We start from the raw sequence: 20,877 nt of genomic DNA, 5'->3' as shown, positions 1-20,877 counted from the left end.
GATTCATGTGACGCACTCGACATCGCCCCATGTACATAGTTCCGTCATAGACACATGCTGCACACGACACACACACACTCTTAGATGCACTCACGTCACGATCATATTTATTACCACGTAGGCACATATCTTTGTAAAAAGGGGGGATGTCATGATATTCAAACACACACATCATGATGGACACACTAACAGGCAAATCAGAGTACACAACACCACAACCAATCACAGACAAGAACACCAACCACATAAAAAGCACGAGCACGACACCTGGAGGTCAGTAGGTCTGGGGAGAAGGAATCATGAAAGAGCTGTTGAAACACCACAAGCAGGGAGCCCCCCACGTGCAGAGTGCAAAGACCAAGTTGTAAATAGCAAGTTTAAATAAACAAGTGTTGTACCATATGCAACTGTGTTGGCTCTTCTGTGTGTTAGAACACCCAACACCACACCTATCTCTGTAACCTCCCCCAGCCCCTACACCCCTCCCTATCTCTGTAACCTCCCCCAGCCCCTACACCCCTCCCTATCTCTGTAACCTCCCCACACCCTACACCACTCCCTATCTCTGTAACCTCCCCCACACCCTACACCCCTCCCTATCTCTGTAACCTCCCCCACACCCTACACCCCTCCCTATCTCTGTAAACTCCTCCACACCCTACACCACTCCCTATCTCTGTAACCTCCCCCACTCACTACACCACTCCCCATCTCTGTAACCGTCCCCAGACTACACCCCTCCTCTCTCTGTAACCTAACCCAGCCCGCTACACCACTCCCTATCTCTGTAACCTCCTCCAGCCCCTACACCCCTCCCTATCTCTGTAACCTCCCCCACACCCTGCACCCCTCCCTATCTCTGTAACCTCCTCCAGCCCCTACAGTCCTCCTTATCTCTGTAACCTAATCCAGCCCCTACACCCCTCCTCATCTCTGTAACCTAATCCAGCCCCTACACCCCTCCTCATCTCTGTAACCTAATCCAGCCCCCTACACCCCTCCATATCTCTGTAACTTAATCCACCCCCTACACCGCTCCCTATATCCGTCACTTAATCTAGTCCCCTACACCCCTCCATCTCTGTAACCTAATCTAGCCCCCTACACCCCTCCCTATCTCTGTAACCTAATCCAGCCCTTACATCCCTCCCTATCTCTGTAACCTCCTCCAGCCCCCTACACCCATCCCTATCTCTGTAACCCCTTCCAGCCCCTCCACCCGTCCCTATCTCTGTAACCTAATCCAGCCACCTACACCCCTCCCTATCTCTGTAACCTCCCCCAGCCCCTAGACCCCTCCCTATCTCTGAGACCTAATCTAGCCCCTTACACCCCTCCCTATTTCTGAGACCTAATCGAACCCCCTCCACCCCTCCCTATCTCTGTAACCTCCCCCACACCCTCCACCCCTCCCTATCTCTGTAACCGCCCCCAGATTACACCCCTGCTCACTCTGTAACCTCCCCCACACCCTACACCTTTCCCGATCTCTGTAACCTCACCCACACCCCACCCTATCTCTGTAACCTCCCCCACACACTACACCCCTCCCTATCTCTGTAACCTCCCCCACACCCTACACCCCTCACTATCTCTGTAACCTCCCCCAGCCCCTACACCCCTCCCTATCTCTGTAGCCTCCCCCACACACTATACCACTCCCTATCTCTGTAACCTCCCCCTCACCCTACACCCCTCTCTCTGTAACCTCCCCCACAACCTACAACCCTCCCTCTCTCTGTAACCTCCCCCACACCCTACACCCCTCACTATCTCTGTAACCTCCCCCTCACCCTACACCCCTCCCTCTCTCTGTAACCTCCCCCACACCCTACACCTCTCCCTATCTCTATAATCTCCGCCACACCCTACACCCCTCCCGATCTCTGTAACCTCCCCCACACTACACCACTCCCTATCTCTGTAACCGCCCCCAGTCTACACCCCACACCCGATACCCCTCCCTATCTCTGGAACCACCCCCACACCCTATACCCCTCCCTATCTCTGCAACATCCCCCACACTACACCACTCCCTATCTCTGTAACCGCCCCCAGACTACACCCCACACCCGATACCCCTCCTCTCTCTGTAACCTCCCCCACACCCTACACCCCTCCCTATCTCTGTAACCTCCCCCACAACCTGCACCCCTCCCTATCTCTGTAACTTAATCCACCCCCCTACACCGCTCCCTATATCCGTAACCTAATCTAGTCCTCTACACCCCTCCCTATCTCTGTAACCTAATCCAGCCCTTACATCCCTCCCTATCTCTGTAACCGCCTCCAGCCCCCTACACCCTTCCCTATCTCTGTAACCTCTTCCAGCCCCTACACCCGTCCCTATCTCTGTAACCTAATCCAGCCACCTACACCCCTCCCTATCTCTGAGACCTAATACAGCCCCTCCACTGCTCCCTATCTCTGTAACCTCCCCCAGCCCCTAGACCCCTCCCTATCTCTGTAACCTCCCCCAGCCCCTAGACCCCTCCCTATCTCTGTAACCTCCCCCACACCCTGCACCCCTCCCTATCTCTGTAACCTCCTCCAGCCCCTACACCTCTCCCTATCTCTGTAACCTCCTCCAGCCCCTACAGTCCTCCTTATCTCTGTAACCTAATCTAGTCCCCTACACCCCTCCCCATCTCTGTAACCTAATCCAGCCCCCTACACCCCTCCCAATCTCTGTAAACTAATCCAGCCCTTACATCCCTCCCTATCTCTGTAACCTCTTCCAGCCCGACACCCGTCCCTATCTCTGTAACCTAATCGAGCCACCTACACCCGTCCCTATCTCTGTAACCTCCCCCAGCCCCTATACCCCTCCCTATCTCTGAGACCTAATCTAGCCCCTCCACCCCTCCCTATCTCTGTAACCTCCCCCAGCCCCTATACCCCTCCCTATCTCTGAGACCTAATCTAGCCCCTTACACCCCTCCCTATTTCTGAGACCTAATCGAACCCCCTCCACCCCTCCCTATCTCTGAGTCCTAATCCAGCCCCCTACACCCCTCCCTATCTCTGTAACCTCCCCCTCACCCCTCCCTATCTCTGTAACCTAATCCAGCCCCTACACCCCTCCCTATCTCTGTAACCTCCCCCACACCCTAAACCCCTCCCTATCTCTATAGCCTCTCCCAGACCACTCCCTCTCTCTGTAACCTCCCCCACACACTACACCTCTCCCTATCTCCGTAACCTCCTCCGCCCCCTACACCCCTCCCTATCTCTGTAACCTCCTCCAGCCCTTACAGCCCTCCCTATCTCTGTAACCTCCTCCATCCCCCTACAGCCCTCCCTACCTCTGTAACCTCCTCCAGCCCTTACAGCCCTCCCTATCTCTGTAACCTCCTCCATCCCCCTACACCCCTCCCTATCTCTGTAACCTCCTCCAGCCCCTACACCGCTCCCTATTTCTGTAACCTCCTCCAGCCCCTACACCCGTCCCTATCTCTGTAACCTCCCCCACACCCCACACCCCTCCCTATCTCTGTAACCTCCCCCACACCCTACCCCCTCCCTATCTCTGTAACCTCCCCCAGCCCCTACACCCCTCCCTCTCTCTGTAACCTCCCCACACCCTACACCCCTCCCTGTCTCTGTAACCTCCCCCACACCCTACACACCTCCCTATCTCTGTAACCTCCCCCACACCCTACACCCCTCCCTATCTCTGTAACCTCCCCCAGCCCCTACACCCCTCCCTATCTCTGTAACCTCCCCCAGCCCCTACACCCCTCCCTATCTCTGTAACCTCCCCACACCCTACACCACTCCCTATCTCTGTAACCTCCCCCACACACTACACCCCTCCCTATCTCTGTAACCTCCCCCACACCCTACACCCCTCCCTATCTCTGTAAACTCCCCCACACCCTACACCACTCCCTATCTCTGTAACCTCCCCCACTCACTACACCACTCCCCATCTCTGTAACCGTCCCCAGACTACACCCCTCCTCTCTCTGTAACCTAACCCAGCCCGCTACACCCCTCCCTATCTCTGTAACCTCACGCACACCCTGCACCCCTCCCTATCTCTGTAACCTCCTCCAGCCCCTACACCCCTCCTCATCTCTGTATCCTAATCCAGCCCCCTACACCCCTCCATATCTCTGTAACTTAATCCACCCCCCTACACCGCTCCCTATATCCGTAACCTAATCTAGTCCCCTACACCCCTCCATCTCTGTAACCTAATCTAGCCCCCTACACCCCTCCCTATCTCTGTAACTTCCTCCAGCCCCTACACCCATCCCTATCTCTGTAACCCCTTCCAGCCCCTCCACCCCTCCCCATCTCTGTAACCTCCCCCAGCCCCTAGACCCCTCCCTATCTCTGTAACCTCCCCCAGCCCCTATTCCCCTCCCTATCTCTGAGACCTAATCTAGCCCCTTACACCCCTCCCTATTTCTGAGACCTAATCGAACCCCCTCCACCCCTCCCTATCTCTGTAACCTCCCCCACACCCTCCACCCCTCCCTATCTCTGTAACCTAATCCAGCCCTACACCCCTCCCTATCTCTGTAACCTCCCCCACACCCTAAACCCCTCCCTATCTCTGTAACCTCTCCCAGACCCCTCTCTCACTCTGTAACCTCCCCCACACACTACACCTCTCCCTATCTCCGTAACCTCCTCCAGCCCCTACACCCCTCCCTATCTCTGTAAACTCCCCCACAACCTACACCCCTCCCTCTCTCTGTAACCTGCTACACACCCTACACTCCTCCCTACCTCTGTAACCTCCCCCACACACTACACCACTCCCCATCTCTGTAACCGTCCCCAGACTACACCCCGCCTCTCTCTGTAACCTAACCCAGCCCACTACACCCCTCCCTATCACTGTAACCTCCCCCACACCCTGCACCCCTCCCTATCTCTGTAACCTCCTCCAGCCCCTACACCCCTCCCTATCTCTGTAACCTCCTCCAGCCCCAACAGCCCTCCCTATCTCTGTAACCTCCTCCATCCCCCTACACCCCTCCCTATCTCTGTAACTTCCTCCAGCCCCCTACACCCCTCCCTATCTCTGTAACCTAATCCAGCCCCCTACACCCCTCCCTATCTCTGTAACCTAATCCAGCCCCCTACACCCCTCCCTATCTCTGTAACCTCCCCCACACCCTACACACCTCCCTACCTCTGTAACCTCCCCCACACCCTACACCCCTCCCTATCTCTGTAACCTCCCCCAGCCCCTACACCCCTCCCTATCTCTGTAACCTCCCCCAGCCCCTACATCCCTCCCTATCTCTGTAACCTCCCCACACCCTACACCACTCCCTATCTCTGTAACCTCCCCCACACCCTACACCCCTCCCTATCTCTGTAAGTTCCCCCACACCCTACACCCCTCCCTATCTCTGTAACCTCCCCCACACCCTACACCCCTCCGTATCTCTAGAACCTCCTCCAGCTCCTACAATCGCCCCTATCTCTGTAATCTCCTCCAGCCCCTACACCCCTCCCCATCTCTATAACCTCCTCCAGTCTCTACAACCCTCCCCATGTCTGTAATCTCCTCCAGTCTCTACAACACTGCCTACCTCTGAAACCTCCTCCAGTCTCTACAACACTGCCTACCTCTGTAACCTCCTCCAGTCTCTACAACACTGCCTACCTCTGTAACCTCCTCCAGTCTCTACAACACTGCCTACCTCTGTAACCTCTAACAGCCCCATCACCCCTCCCTGTTTCTGAAACCATTTCCAGCCCCTACGCCCCTCCCTCTCTCTGTAACCTCCCCCACACACTACACCCCTCCCTCTCTCTGTAACCTCCCCCACACCCTGCACCCCTCCCTAACTCTGTAACCTCCCCCACACCCTACACCCCTCCCTATCTCTGTAACCTCCCCCACACGCTACACCCCTCCCTATCTCTGTAACGTCCCCCACACCCTACACCCCTCCCTATCTCTGTAACCTCCCACACACCCTACAACCATCCCTATCTCTGTAACCTCCCACACACCCTACACCCCTCCCTATCTCTGTAACCTCCCCCACACCCTACACCCCTCCCTCTCTCTGTAACCTCCCGCACACCCTACACCCCTCCCTATCTCTGTAACCTCCCCCACACCCTACACCCGTCCCTATCTTTGTAACCTCCCCCACACCCTACACCCCTCCCTCTCTCTGTAACCTCCCCCACACCCTACATACACCCCTCCCTATCTCTGTAACCTCCCCCAGCCCCTCCATCCTCCCCTATCTCTGTAACCTCCTCCAGCCCCTCCATCCCTCTCTCTGTAACCTCCTCGAGACCCCATACAATCCTCCCTATCTCTGTAACCTAATCCAGCCCCTACACCCCTCCCTATCTCTGTAACCTCCTCCAGCCCCTCCATCCCTCCCTATCTCTGTAACCTCCTCCAGCCCCTCCATCCCTCCCTCCCTCTGTAACTTCCTCCAGCCCCTCCATCCCTCCCTATCTCTGTAACGTCCTCCAGCCCCTCCATCCCTCCCTATCTCTGTAACCTCCTCCAGCCCCTCCATCCCTCCCTATCTATGTAACCTCCTCCAACCCCTCCATCCCTCCCTATCTCTGAACCTCCTCCAGCCCCTCCATCCCTCCCTATCTCTGTAACCTCCTCCAGCCCCTCCATCCCTCCCTATCTCTGTAACCTCCTCCAGCCCCTCCATCCCTCCCTATCTCTGAACCTCCTCCAGCCCCTCCATCCCTCCCTATCTCTGTAACCTCCTCCAGCCCCTCCATCCCTCCCTCCCTCTGTAACTTCCTCCAGCCCCTCCATCCCTCCCTATCTCTGAACCTCCTCCAGCCCCTCCATCCCTCCCTATCTCTGTAACCTGCGACTATGTCTCTCTGTCAGGTTTTGGAGCTGAGGCTCACCTCTTCCACCTGTGCTTGTGTTTGCTGCAGTCTCCGGTTGCTGGTTGTGTTAGGTGGGGGCGGAGGGGGGCCCCCAGGCTGTCCTCCAGGGGCACCTCCTTGGCCATCGGGGGCTCCTGGAGCTGGGGCACCTGATGCTGGCGCAGACCTGAATGGGAGAGGGAGACATGAGAGAGAGAGAGAAGGTGAGACAGAGAGAAAAAGACAAAGAGAGGGGGGACAAACAAAGACAGAGAAAGAGAGCAAGACAGAGGGTGAGAGAAAGAGAGAAGCAGAGGGAGAGAACAACAGAGAGCAAGAGGGGGAGAAGAGACACACAGAGGGAGAGAGCGAGATAGAGAGAGAGGGGGGTAAGAATGAGCAGACAAACAGAGGCAGAGAGAGATAGACAAAGAAGGACAGAGAGAGAGACAAACAAAAAGAGAGAGAGACACACACAGAAGGTGGGAGAGAAAGAGAGAGAGAATCGTAAGGAATGATAGAGAAAGACAGTGGGGCAAGAGAGGGGGGAGAGAGAGAGGGAGAGGGGGCAAGAGGGAGAGACAGACAGGGAAGGACAGAGGGAGAGTCAGACAAACAGAGAGATAGAGACAGAGAGAGAAACAGCTTCCTCTATACTCCCAGGGCAGGTACAGCATGGCGGATTAGATACCGGTAACCACCCCCAAGCATTGGAATGAGAAACATAATCTTGAAGGGGATGTCTAAGCATCTGTGGTTAACTAAATAACTTAAAAGATATTCTCAAAACATACAAGGACAGGTAGATCGGGTTGAAGATTGGACAGAACATAAGGAACAACAAAGAATGACATGAAAATTGATAAGAAAGGAAAATTTAGAGTATGAGAGAAAGCTAGCGAGCGATATAAAAGCAGACAAAGTTTCTACAGATATTTGAAGAAGGAACCAGTTTACAAAGTCAGTAATGATCCTATAGTGTGGGTGTCTGGGGAATGGAAAATAAGGAGCTGGCAGGTGAATTGAACAGGTATCTTGCGTCAGCCTTGAGACACGAGACGATACAAGCGACAAACTAGGAAATAGGCGGGAGGTAGGAACTCAGAAATATTACAATCACCAGGGAAGTGGCGCTGAGGGAATTGTTGAGAGCTGCGATTCGACAAGTGCTCGGGTCCCGATGCATTTCACCCTGGTGTCTTCAGAGAAGTGGCTAGTGGAGATAGTCATTTTCCCAAAATTCCATAGATTCTGGGAAGGTCCCTTTAGGATTGGAAGGTAGCAAATGTTATTCCGTTATTCGAAAAGGGAGGGACAGAGGACAGGTGTGCGAGGTGCGTGGGAAGCCCAGCAAATCATGTCCACATGTTTTGGGCATACCCGAAGTTTGGAGGGTTTTGGCAGGGTTTTGCTCAGGCAATGTCCATGGTACTCAAAACACGGGAGGTGCCGAGTCCAGAGGTAGCGATCTTTGGAGTGTCGGAAGAGCCAAGAGTCCAGGGGGGCGAAAGAGGCCGATGTCTTGGCCTTTGCCTCCCTGGTAGCCTGCAGACAGATCTTATTAGTGTGGAGGGACTCGAAGCCCCAGAGTGTAGAGACCGGGGTTAGTGGCATGGCTGGGTTTCTCAGTCTCGAGAAAATAAAGTTCGCCTTAAGAGGGTCAATGGTCGGTTTCACCCGGAGGTGGCAGCCGTTCCTCGACTTTCTCGGGGAAAATTAAAATGTCAGCAGATGCAGTATTCCGGGGGGGGTGGGGGCAGGATTGTTGTTGTATGGTTGGGGTGTGTGAAGATTGGGATGGGGGTGGAAATGTTTATTATACCATGTTTATGTCATTGTTATTATTATAAAAACTTTCAAATACCTTAAGAAAAAAAGAAAAGGGAGGGAGACGGAAAGCGGGAAAGTACAGCTTAACATCTGTCATTGGGAAAATGTTAGGAGCCGTTATTAAAGGGCATCGAAAACTTCAGGGTAATCAGGCAGAGTCACCATGGTTTTGTGAAAGGCAAAATCATGTTTAACCAAATTACTGGAGTCCTTTGAAGGAGTCATATGTGTTGTGGATAAAAGGAACTGGTGGATGTACTGTCTTATCACCAAGAGTTGCTCGGTAGTACCACCTAGCTGCTAGACTGGACAGCAGGCGGTGAGTGAACCAACAAAAAGGAAAAGCACACTTGACCTCATCCTCGCCAATTTGCCGGCTGCAGATGCATCTGTCCATAACAGTATCGGTAAAAGTGACCACCGCACAGTCCTTGTGGAAAGAAAGTCCCATCTTCACATTGAGGATACCCTCCATCGTGTTGTGTGGCACTACCACCGTGCTAAATGAAATGGGCTTCGAACAGATCGAGCAACTCAAGAACGGGCATCCATGAAGCGCTGTGGGTCATCAGCAGCAGAATTGTGTGCTACCACAATCTGCAACCTCATGATCCGGCATATCCCCCACTCTCCCATTACCACCAAGCCAGGGAATCAACCCTGGTTCAATGAAGAGTGCAGGACAGCATGCCAGGAGCAACATCAGGCATGCCGAAAAATGAGGTGTCGACCTGGCCAAGCTACAACACAGAACTACTTGTGTGCCAAACAGAAAGTAATAGACAGAGCGAAGCAATTCCACAACCAACGCATCAGATCTAAGCTCTGCAGTCCTGCCACGTCCAGCCATGAATGGCGGTGGACCAACTCACTGGAGGAGGAGGCTCCACAAACATCCCCATCCTCAATGATGGAGAAGTCCATCACATATGTGCAAAAGACAAGGCTGAGGTATTCGTTACAATCCTCAGCCAGAAGTGCAGAGTGGATGATCCGTCTCGGTCTCCTCCGGAGGTCCCCGGCATCACAGACGTCAGTATTCAGCCAACACAATTCACTCCACGCGATATCAAGAAACGGCTGAAGGCACTGGATACTTCAAAGGCTATGGGTCCTGATAATATCCTGGCAATAGTACTGAAGACTTGTGCTCCAGAACTTGCCGCACCCCTAGCCAAGCTGTTCCAGTACAGCTACAACACTGGCACCTACCCGGCCATGTGGAAAATTGCCCAGGTGTCTCCTGTACACAAAAAACAGGACGAATCCTACCCAGCCAATTACCTCCCTATCAGCCTACTCTCCATCATCAGCAAAGTGACGGAAGGAGTCATCAACAGTGCTATCATGCGGCACTTACTCAGCAATAACCTGCTCACGGACGCTCAGTTTGGGTTCCGCCAGGGTCACTCAGCTCCTGACCTCATGAGAGCTTTGGTTCAAAATGGACAAAAGCTCTGAATGCCAGAGGTGAGGTGAGAGTGACTGTCCTTGACATCAAGGCAGCATTTGACCGAGTGTGGCATAAGGAGCCCTAACTAAACTGGAGTCAATGGGAATCAGGGGGAAAACTGGTGGAGTCAAACCTGGCACAAAGGAAAATGGTTGTGGTGGTTGGATGTCAATCATCTCAACTCCAGGGCAACACCAAGAGTTCCTCAGGTAGTGTCCTAGACCCAGCCATCTTCAGCTGCTTCATCAATTACTTTCCTTCCATCATAAAGTCAAAAATGGAGATGTTTGCGGATGACTGCACAATGTTCAGCACCATTCGTGACTCCTCAGATACAGAAGCAGTCCATGTCCAAATGCAGCAAGACCTGGACAATATCCAGACTTGGGCTGACAAGTGGCAAGTTATATTCGTGCCACACAAGTGCCAGGCAATGCCCATCTCCTATAAGAGAGGTCTAACCACCGCCCCATGACATTCAATACATCGCAGAATCCCCCACAATCAACTTCCTGGGGGTGACCATTGATCAGAAACTGAACTGCACTAGCCACATTAATACTGTGGCTACCAGGGCAGGTCAAAGGCTAGGAATCCTACGGCAAGTAACTCACCCCCTGATCACCAAAGCCTGTTCACCATTTACAAGGCACAAGTCAGGAGTGCAATGGAATAGTCTCCAGTTGCCTGGATGAGTGCAGCCCCAACAACATTCAAAAAGCTCCACACCATCCAGGACAAAGCAGCCCGCTTGATTTCTCCCCCTTCCACAAACATTCAAACCCTCCACCACCGACGATCAGTGGCAACTGTGTGCACCATATACAAGATGCACAGCTGTAACTCACCAAGGTTTCTTAGACAACACCTCCCAAACCCACGACCACTGCCATCTAGAAGGACAAGAGCAGCAGATACCTGGGAACCCCACCACCTGGAGGTTCCCCTCCAAGTCACTCAGCACCCTGCCTTGGAAATATATCGCCGCTCCTTCACCGTCGCTGGGGCGACATCCTGGAACTCCCTCCCTAACAGCACAGTGGGTGTACCTACACCTCAAGGAGTGCAGCAGTTCAAGATGGCAGCTCACCGCCACCTTCTGAAGGGCAACTAGGGATGGGCAATAAATGCTGAGCCAGCCAGTGACACTCACATCTTGTAAATGATTTTTTTAAAACTTCAGATTTCCAGAAGGCATTCGATAAAATGCCTCATCAATGATTATAACTGAAAATAAAATATCGCTGAAGGCGGGAGGGCAGGTTAATAGGGTGGCGAAAAAGGCACACGGGACACTTGCCTTTACCAATCGGGGCATAGATTACAAAAGCAGGGAGGTCATGTTGGAGTTGTATAGAACTTTGGTGAGGCCACAGCTGGAGTACTGTGTGCAGTTCTGGTCGCCACATTGTAGGAAGGATGTGATTGCACTGGAAGGGGTGCAGAGACGATTCATCAGGATGTTGTCTGGGATGGAGCATTTAAGTTATGAAGGGAGGTTGGATGGGCTTGGGCTGTTTTCGTTGGTGCAGTGAAGATGGAGGGGTGACCCGATCGAAGTGTACACGGTTATGAGGGGCATTGATAGGGTGGATAAGGAGCAACTGTTCCCCTTAGTTGACCCTGGGTTGGACCCTACTTGGAGTCACTGTGAGCAGTCCTGGACACCACACCTTCGGAAGGATATTGTGGCCTTGGAGGGAGAGCAAACGTAGGTTTACTAAATTGATACCTGGATTACAGTTGAGTTACGAGGAGAGATTACTCAAAATGGGCCTGTTTCTGCTGGAATTTAGAAGGTTAAGGGGTGATCTGATCAAAATATTCACAATATTAACAAAGAAAAAGATAAACTATTTCGACTGGTTGAAGACTTTAAAACTCGGATGTAGAGCCTAGAAATTACATCCAGACCATTCAGGAGAGATGTTGGGAAGAACTTCTTCACCCAAAGGGTGGTAGAGGTTTGGAACTCTCTCCCACAAACAGCAGTAGAAGCTGGAATAGTTGTTAATTTTAAATCTAAGATAGACAGATTTTTGTTAAGCAAAGATATTAAGGGACACGGGCCAAAGGCAGGTAGATGGAGTTAGGCCACAAATCAGCCATGACCTCCTTGAATGGCAAGGCAGGATCAAGCGGCTGGATGGCCCACTCCTGTTCCCATGTAGTAGGTCAGTCACCAGGGGGACACAAGTTCAAGGTGAGGGAGGGGCAGGAGGTTTGAGTGGGGGGGGGAGATGTGAGGAAAAACATTTTCACCCAGAGGGTGGTGACGGTTGGGGCAGACGATTCCTCTTGTGGAACAATCTAGAACGCGAGGTCATAGTCTCAGGATAAGAGGTAGCAAATTTAAAACAGATTTGAGGAGGAACTACTTCTCCCAAAGGGCTGTGTATCTGTGGAGTTCGCTGCCCCAGAGTGAGGTGCATGCTGGGACAGTGAGTACATTTAAGGAGGGGTTAGACAGATTTTTGATTAGGAATGGGTTGAAGGATTGTGGAGAATGGGCAGGATGGTGGAGATGAAGCCATGATGAGATTAGCCATGAGCGTATTGAATGGTGGAGCAGGCTCCAGAGGCTAAATGCCCACTCCTGCTCCGAGTTCTTTTGTTCTAAGAAAGAACTATTCTGTCGAATTGCACCTTCCAGCTCTTGCTCTGTAGCCCTGTAGGTAACAGCACCTCAAGCACAAATCTGGTGTTCTTGATGAATAAGGGGATCAGGGGTTATGGGGAGATAACAGAAGAATGGGGATGAGGAACATGTCCGTCACGATCAAATAGTGGAGCAGTCTGGATGGGCCGAATGGCCTAATTGTGCTCCTGTATCTAGTGAGTGAACATAGATCTGGAAAATGGAATATAATGTGGGACAGCACTGTAGCATTGTGGATAGCACAATTGCTTCACAGCTCCAGGGTCCCAGGTTCGATTCCGGCTTGGGTCACTGTCTGTGCGGAGTCTGCACATCCTCCCCGTGTCTGCGTGGGTTTCCTCCGGGTGCTCCGGTTTCCTCCCACAGTCCAAAGATGTGCAGGTTAGGTGGATTGGCCATGATAAATTGCCCTTAGTGTCCAAAATTGCCCTTAGTGTTGGGTGGGGTTACTGGGTTGTGGGGATAGGGTGGAGGTGTTGACCTTGGGTAGGGTGCTCTTTCCAAGAGCCGGTGCAGACTCGATGGGCCGAATGGCCTCCTTCTGCACTGTAAATTCTATGATATCTATGAAAATGTGAAATTGTTCATTTTGGCAGGAAGAATAAAAAAGAAGCGAGAGACTTCAGAGCTCTGAAGTGCAGAGGGACCTGGGTGTCCTAGAGTATGAATCACAAAAGGTTAGACAGAGTGAGACAGAAAGAGAGAGAGAGAGAGACAGGTAGAGAGGGAGAGGAAAAGAGAGATGGAGTGAGAAAGAGAGAGGTGGACAGAGACAGAAAGACATAGACAGAGAGAGAGACACAGAGAGAGACAGCCAAAAGCAGTGAGAAACAGGGACAGGGAGAGAGAGGAAGAGGGAGACAGGGAAAGAGAGAGTCACAGGGAGAGAGTCAGAAGGATTGAGAGAGTCAGAGGGAGAGAGAGAGTCAGGGACAGAGAGAGAGGCAGAGGGAGAGAGAGAGGCAGAGGGAGAGAGAGAGAGTCAGAGGGACAGAGAGAGAGAGTCAGAGGGGGAGAGAGAGTCAGAGGGGGAGAGAGAGTCAGAGGGGGAGAGTCAGAAGGAGAGAGAGAGTCAGAGGGAGAGAGAGTCAGAGGGAGGGAGAGAGTCAAAGGGGGAGAGAGAGTCAGAGGGGGAGAGAGAGTTAGAGGGGGAGAGAGAGTCAGAGGGGGAGAGAGAGTCAGAGGGAGAGAGAGAGTCAGAGGGAGAGAGAGTCAGAGACAGAGACTGAGAGTGAGACAGAGAGAAAATGATAGAGGGAGAGACTTGTCACAGAGAGAGAAAGACAGAGTGATAGAGAGAGACATAGTGAGGAACAGAAAGATAGACAGATAGGCCGGAGAGATTGTGAGAGCCAGAGAGAGAGGCCGAAGAGAGAGAGCGAGAGAGACAGGGACAGAATGAGGGACACAGATAGACAGACAGGGAGAGACTGTAAGAGACAGAGTGGGAGAGACAGTGAGAGAGTGAGAGAGAGACATAACGAGAGAGAGAAGCAGAGAAAGACTGAGAGAGACAGAGAGTAAAGCACACTCACACAGACAAAGACAGAGAGGAAGAAACTAAGAGAGACAGATACGGAAGAGAATGAAACAGAGAGAGAGGTTAATAGAGAGAGAGAGGTCAATAGAGACAGAGAGATAGATACAGAGAAATGGAGAGGCAAAAAGAGAGGGAAACAGGGTGAAAGATAGAGAGATAGAGACAGAGAAGCAGTCAGAGAGCAATACAGAGAGAGAGGGAGACAGAGAGCGGGAGACAGAGAGCGGGAGACAGAGAGAGGGAGACAGAGAGAGGGAGACAGAGAGAGGGAGACAGAGAGAGGGAGACAGAGAGCGGGAGACAGAGAGCGGGAGACAGAGAGCGGGAGACAGAGAGCGGGAGACAGAGAGCGGGAGACAGAGAGCACAGAGAGCGGGAGACAGAGAGCGGGAGACAGAGGGCGGGAGACAGAGAGAGGGAGACAGAGAGAGGGAGACGGAGAGAGGGAGACAGAGAGAGGGAGACAGAGAGAGGGAGACAGAGAGAGGGAGACAGAGAGAGGGAGACAGAGAGAGGGAGACAGAGAGCGGGAGACAGAGAGCACAGAGAGCGGGAGACAGAGAGCGGGAGACAGAGAGCGGGAGACAGAGGGCGGGAGACAGAGAGCGGGAGACAGAGAGCGGGAGACAGAGAGCGGGAGACAGAGAGCGGGAGACAGAGAGCGGGAGACAGAGAGCGGGAGACAGAGAGCGGGAGACAGAGAGCGGGAGACAGAGAGCGGGAGACAGAGAGCGGGAGACAGACAGAGAGAGGGAGTCAGAGAGGGGGAGTCAGAGAGGGGGAGACAGAGAGGGGGAGACAGAGAGGGGGAGACAGAGAGGGGGAGACAGAGAGGGGGAGACAGAGAGGGGGAGACAGAGAGGGGGCGACAGAGAGGGGGCGACAGAGAGAGGGAGACAGAGAGAGGGAGTCAGAGAGAGGGAGTCAGAGAGAGGGAGTCAGAGAGAGGGAGACAGAGAGAGGGAGACAGAGAGAGGGAGACAGAGAGAGGGAGACAGAGAGCGGCAGACAGAGAGCGGCAGACAGAGAGCGGCAGACAGAGAGCGGCAGACAGAGAGCGGCAGACAGAGAGCGGCAGACAGAGAGCGGCGGACAGAGAGCGGGGGAAAGAGAGCGGGAGAAAGAGAGCGGTAGGGAGACAGAGAGAGGGAGTCAGAGAGAGGGAGTCAGAGAGAGGGAGACAGAGAGCGGGAGACAGAGAGCGGGAGACAGAGAGCGGGAGACAGAGAGCGGGAGACAGAGAGCGGGAGACAGCGGGTGACAGAGAGCGGGAGACAGAGAGCGGGAGACAGAGAGCGGGAGACAGAGAGCGGGAGACAGAGAGCGGGAGACACAGAGAGCGGGAGACACAGAGAGCGGGAGACAGAGAGCGGGAGACAGAGAGCGGGAGACAGAGAGCGGGAGACACAGAGAGCGGGAGACACAGAGAGCGGGAGACAGAGAGCGGGAGACAGAGAGCGGGAGACAGCGGGTGACAGAGAGCGGGAGACAGAGAGCGGGAGACAGAGAGCGGGAGACAGAGAGCGGGAGACAGAGAGCGGGAGACAGAGAGCGGGAGACAGAGAGCGGGAGACAGAGAGCGGGAGACAGAGAGCGGGAGACAGAGAGCGGGAGACAGCGGGTGACAGAGAGCGGGGGAAAGAGAGCGGGAGAAAGAGAGCGGGAGGGAGACAGAGAGAGGGAGTCAGAGAGAGGGAGTCAGAGAGAGGGAGACAGAGAGCGGGAGACAGAGAGCGGGAGACAGAGAGCGGGAGACAGAGAGCGGGAGACAGAGAGCGGGAGACACAGAGAGCGGGAGACACAGAGAGCGGGAGACAGAGAGCGGGAGACAGAGAGCGGGAGACAGAGAGCGGGAGACACAGAGAGCGGGAGACACAGAGAGCGGGAGACAGAGAGCGGGAGACAGAGAGCGGGAGACAGAGAGCGGGAGACAGCGGGTGACAGAGAGCGGGAGACAGAGAGCGGGAGACAGAGAGCGGGAGACAGAGAGCGGGAGACAGAGAGCGGGAGACAGAGAGCGGGAGGGAGACAGAGAGAGGGAGTCAGAGAGAGAGGGAGTCAGAGAGAGAGGGAGTCAGAGAGAGAGGGAGACACAGAGAGAGGGAGACACAGAGAGAGGGAGACACAGAGAGAGGGAGACACAGAGAGAGGGAGACACAGAGAGCGGGAGACACAGAGAGCGGGAGACACAGAGAGCGGGAGACACAGAGAGCGGGAGACACAGAGAGCGGGAGACACAGAGAGCGGGAGACACAGAGAGCGGGAGACACAGAGAGCGGGAGACACAGAGAGCGGGAGACACAGAGAGCGGGAGACAGAGAGCGGGAGACAGAGAGCGGGAGACAGACAGCACAGAGAGCGGGAGACAGAGAGCAGGAGGGAGACAGAGAGAGGGAGTCAGAGAGCGAGGGAGACAGAGAGAGAGGGAGACACAGAGAGTGAGACACAGAGAGCGGGAGACACAGAGAGCGGGAGACACAGAGAGCGGGAGACACAGAGCGGGAGACACAGAGCGGGAGACACAGAGCGGGCGACACAGAGAGGGCGACACAGAGAGGGCGACACAGAGAGGGCGACACAGAGAGGGAGAGGGAGACACAGAGCGAGAGAGAGAGAGAGGGAGACAGAGAGAGATAGGGAGACAGAGAGAGAGGGAGACTGAGACAGAATTAGAGAGGGAGACACAGAGAGGGAGACACAGAGAGGGAGACATAGAGAGAGGGTGACACAGAGAGAGGGAGACACAGAGAGAGGGAGTCACAGAGAGAGGGAGACACAGAGAGAGGGAGACACAGAGAGGGAGACACAGAGAGGGAGAGACACAGAGAGGGAGACACAGAGAGGGAGAGGGAGACAGAGAGCGAGAGGGAGACACAGAGAGAGAGGGAGACACAGAGAGAGAGGAAGACAGAGAGAGAGGGAGACAGAGCGAGAGGGAGACACAGAGAGAGGGAGACACAGAGAGAGGGAGACACACAGAGAGGGAGACACACAGAGAGGGAGACACACAGAGAGGGAGACACAGAAAGGGAGACACAGAGAGAGGGAGACACAGAGAGAGGGAGACACAGAGAGAGGGAGACACAGAGAGAGGGAGGCACACAGAGAGGGAGACCCACAGAGAGGGAGACCCACAGAGAGGGAAACCCACAGAGAGGGAGACACAGAGAGAGGGAGACAGACAGAGGGAGACAGAGAGAGGGAGACACAGAGAGAGGGAGACACACAGAGAGGGAGACACACAGAGAGGGAGACACACAGAGAGGGAGGCACAGAGAAAGGGAGACACACAGAGAGGGAGACACAGAGAGAGGGAGGCACAGAGAGAGAGAGGGAGACAGAGCGAGAGGGAGACACAGAGAGAGGGAGACACACAGAGAGGGAGACACACAGAGAGGGAGACACACAGAGAGGGAGACACAGAGAGGGAGACACAGAGAGGGAGACACAGAGAGCGGGAGACACAGAGAGGGAGACACAGAGAGAGGGAGACACAGAGAGGGAGACACACAGAGAGGGAGACCCACAGAGAGGGAGACACAGAGAGAGGGAGACAGACAGAGGGAGACAGAGAGAGGGAGACACACAGAGAGGGAGACACAGAGAGAGGGAGACACAGAGAGAGGGAGGCACAGACAAAGGGAGACACACAGAGAGGGAGACACAGAGAGAGGGAGGCACAGAGAAAGGGAGACACAGAGAGAGGGAGACACAGAGAGAGGGAGACAGAGAGACACACCGAGACAGAGAGAGATACTGAGAGAGAGAGAGAGAGTCAGAGTTAGAGGCGATAGAGAGGGAGAGAGACAGAGAGGGATAGAGAGGGACGGATAGGGAGAAGGACAGACCGACAGAGAGAAAGATAAGGATGGAGAGAGAGCCTGACAGAGAGGGGAGTGAGACAGAGATATAAGCCAATGATGACATGAGCGCTGCTGCTGTGAATCTGGATAAAACTGCAGCAGGATCATCAGGGCAGAATGTTGAGTTTCTTTAACATTTCCCTCGGTCTAAACATTCCCTCCATTCCACGTTACATCCCCTCTCTCTCTCCTTACACCCTCCCTCCCTCCCTCCTCTCTCTCTGGCTCCTGCCAATGATGCTGTGTATTTACTGGAGTCCGACTGCATTGCTGCAGCTGTGAGACAGAGAGAGAGAGAGAGAGGGAGGGAGGGAAGGAGCGAGATATTCAGAGAGAGAGAGACACACACACACATAGATAGATAGATAGATCGAAAGAGAGGGAGGAAGGGGTGAGAAAGATACAGAGGGGGAGACACAGAGAGGGAAAGAGACAGAGAGAGGGGGGGGGAAGGGATGAGCGAGGGAAGAGAGAAAGAAAGCAAACGGAATGCAGATGGAGAGAGGGAGGAAAAGAGGCAGATGGGGAGAGAGGAGAGAGAGGAGGGGCAGGGGGAGATGGAGAGGGTGAGGGGGAAGGGAGAGAAAAGGTGAAATGGAGAGGGTGAGGGTAAGGCAAGGAAATGCAAGGGAGAGAGAGAGAGGAAATTGAAATGGAGAGGGAGTGAGGAAGAGAGGGAGATGGCGGGCAAGAGAAAGAGGAGAGAGAGAGAGAGTGGGAGATGGAGGGCAAGAGAGAGAGAGAGTGGGAAATGGTGAGCGAGAGGGAGAAATGGAGAGGAAGTGAGAGAGGGAAATGGAGAAGGAGAGAAATGGAGAGGGAGAGAGGTGGAATGGGGGAGAGGGGGAAGTGGAAAGGGGGAAATGGAAAGGGAGAGAGATAGAGACAGTGTGACAGGCAGAGAGAAAGCGCAATGGTTGATAGAGACAGTTCGATATAGCGATGGAGAGCGCGATAGAGAGAATACGAGAGAGAGTGGGGGAGAGGAGCATGGAGAGACAGATAGAGGGAGAGAGACAAGAGAGGCACTGAGGTACGGAGAGAGACAGTGAGAAGCAGAGAGAGAATGAGAGAGAGAGAGAGAGATCTGCGTTGCTGACTGCTCCTCCATTTCAGTCTCCATCTGCAACCTTGAGTTGAAGCATTGACATTCATCTGCCTCGCAACTGAGCAGTGTTAAACTGCAGGGGGGAGGGGTGGCTGACCAAGATGGAGACAGTCACAGAAAGAGACATAGAGAGAGAGACACACACACGGACACAGAGAGAGACACATACACACAGACACAGAGACAGAGAGAGACACACACGGACAGAGAGAGAGAGACACACACACGGACACAGAGAGAGACGCATACACACAGAGACAGAGAGAGACACACACGGACAGAGAGAGAGAGAGACACACACACACAGACAGAGAGAGAGACACACAGAGACAGAGACACACACGCACACAGACAGAGAGAGAGACACACACACAGGCAGAGAGAGAGACACACACGGACAGAGAGAGAGACACACACACGGACAGAGAGAGAGACACACACACACAGACAGAGAGAGAGACACACACACGGACAGAGAGAGAGACACACACACAGACAGAGAGAGAGACACACACACACACAGACAGAGAGAGAGACACACACACGGACAGAGAGAGACACACACACACAGACAGAGAGAGAGACACACAGAGACAGAGACACACACACAGACAGAGAGACACACACACGGACAGAGAGAGAGACACACACACACAGACAGAGAGAGAGACACACACACGGACAGAGAGAGAGACACACACACACACAGACAGAGAGGGGGACATTGGCAATTTGACAATAAATCCCAGTTTTGCAGTCAGCAAGATGTCTATTTGGAGAGGGGAGAGAGAGAGAGAAGCTGAATGAATGAATGGAATGGGGGATGTGATTAAATTGGGGATGATTCAGCCATTGCCTCAATATTTCAATCTTTCTCGTTCACGCTGTCCCTCTCCCTCCCTCTCCCGCTCTCCATCCCCCTCGACGACGCATTAACATCACCCTGCATCCTGCCGACACATCCCGTACTCACATTTTCCCCTGGTTCTGAGAATCTTCAATCGAACAGCTACTGTGCAGTGGCTGGTGGGAGGAACGAGAGAGAGAGAGAGAGGAAGATAGAGAGAGGTGGCAGGAGGAGGGGATGGGCAGGGGGGTGGGGGGCTGTGGAGGAAGAGAGTCTGCTCAGGCTGCTCTGTGAGGGAGAGAGAGGCTCCTGTGTACAGAGCTACCCGATGGCTCACTCGCTCGTGCGCGAGAGAGAGAAAAAGAGAGGGAGGGGTTGTGGGACGGGACAGTGCGTTTCCCAAAAACACCACAGTACGGACGTAATGCCAGCTGTCACGGAGAATTAGGTCGCATGAGAGAGTGAGAGAAGAATTGGGGGGGAGGGAGAGAGAGAACGACGGAGGGAAGGAGAGATAGGGAGAAGAGAGGGAGGGAGAAAGAAACAGAGGGAAGGATAAGGGGAGAGACAGCGAGAGGGAGGGAGAGACATAGAAAGACGGTGGGAAAGGTAGGAAGAGAGAGAATGTGAGAGATGGGGCAGATAGACAGGGAAGGAGAGTGAGAGCAAGAATGTGAGAGATGGAGATAGAGAAGACAGAGAGGGGAAAGATAGGGTGAGACAGTGAGAGAGGGAGGGAGAGATAGATAGAA

The 20,877-nt window shown here is 53.8% G+C and overlaps 1 protein-coding gene across 1 annotated transcript in view; it reads right to left on the bottom strand.

Moving 5' to 3' along the window:
* LOC140392898 (synaptobrevin-like) overlaps positions 1 to 20,427 on the bottom strand; it is an 89,937-nt gene extending 69,510 nt beyond the window's left edge. The window contains exons 1-2 of the mRNA XM_072478667.1: positions 20,252 to 20,427; positions 6,865 to 7,012 (exon numbers count right to left, since the gene is read on the bottom strand). Coding sequence (XP_072334768.1) covers positions 6,865 to 7,012; positions 20,252 to 20,253 — 150 coding nt within the window. The 5' untranslated portion in view covers positions 20,254 to 20,427. The remainder of the gene's footprint in view (positions 1 to 6,864; positions 7,013 to 20,251) is intronic.
* Positions 20,428 to 20,877: the final 450 nt, after the last annotated feature.

Source organism: Scyliorhinus torazame, chromosome 16 (genome assembly GCF_047496885.1).
Source record: "Scyliorhinus torazame isolate Kashiwa2021f chromosome 16, sScyTor2.1, whole genome shotgun sequence".
NCBI lineage: Eukaryota > Metazoa > Chordata > Chondrichthyes > Carcharhiniformes > Scyliorhinidae > Scyliorhinus > Scyliorhinus torazame.
The sequence above is the reverse complement of the archived record's forward strand: the minus strand, read 5'-3'. Positions and strand labels throughout refer to the sequence as shown.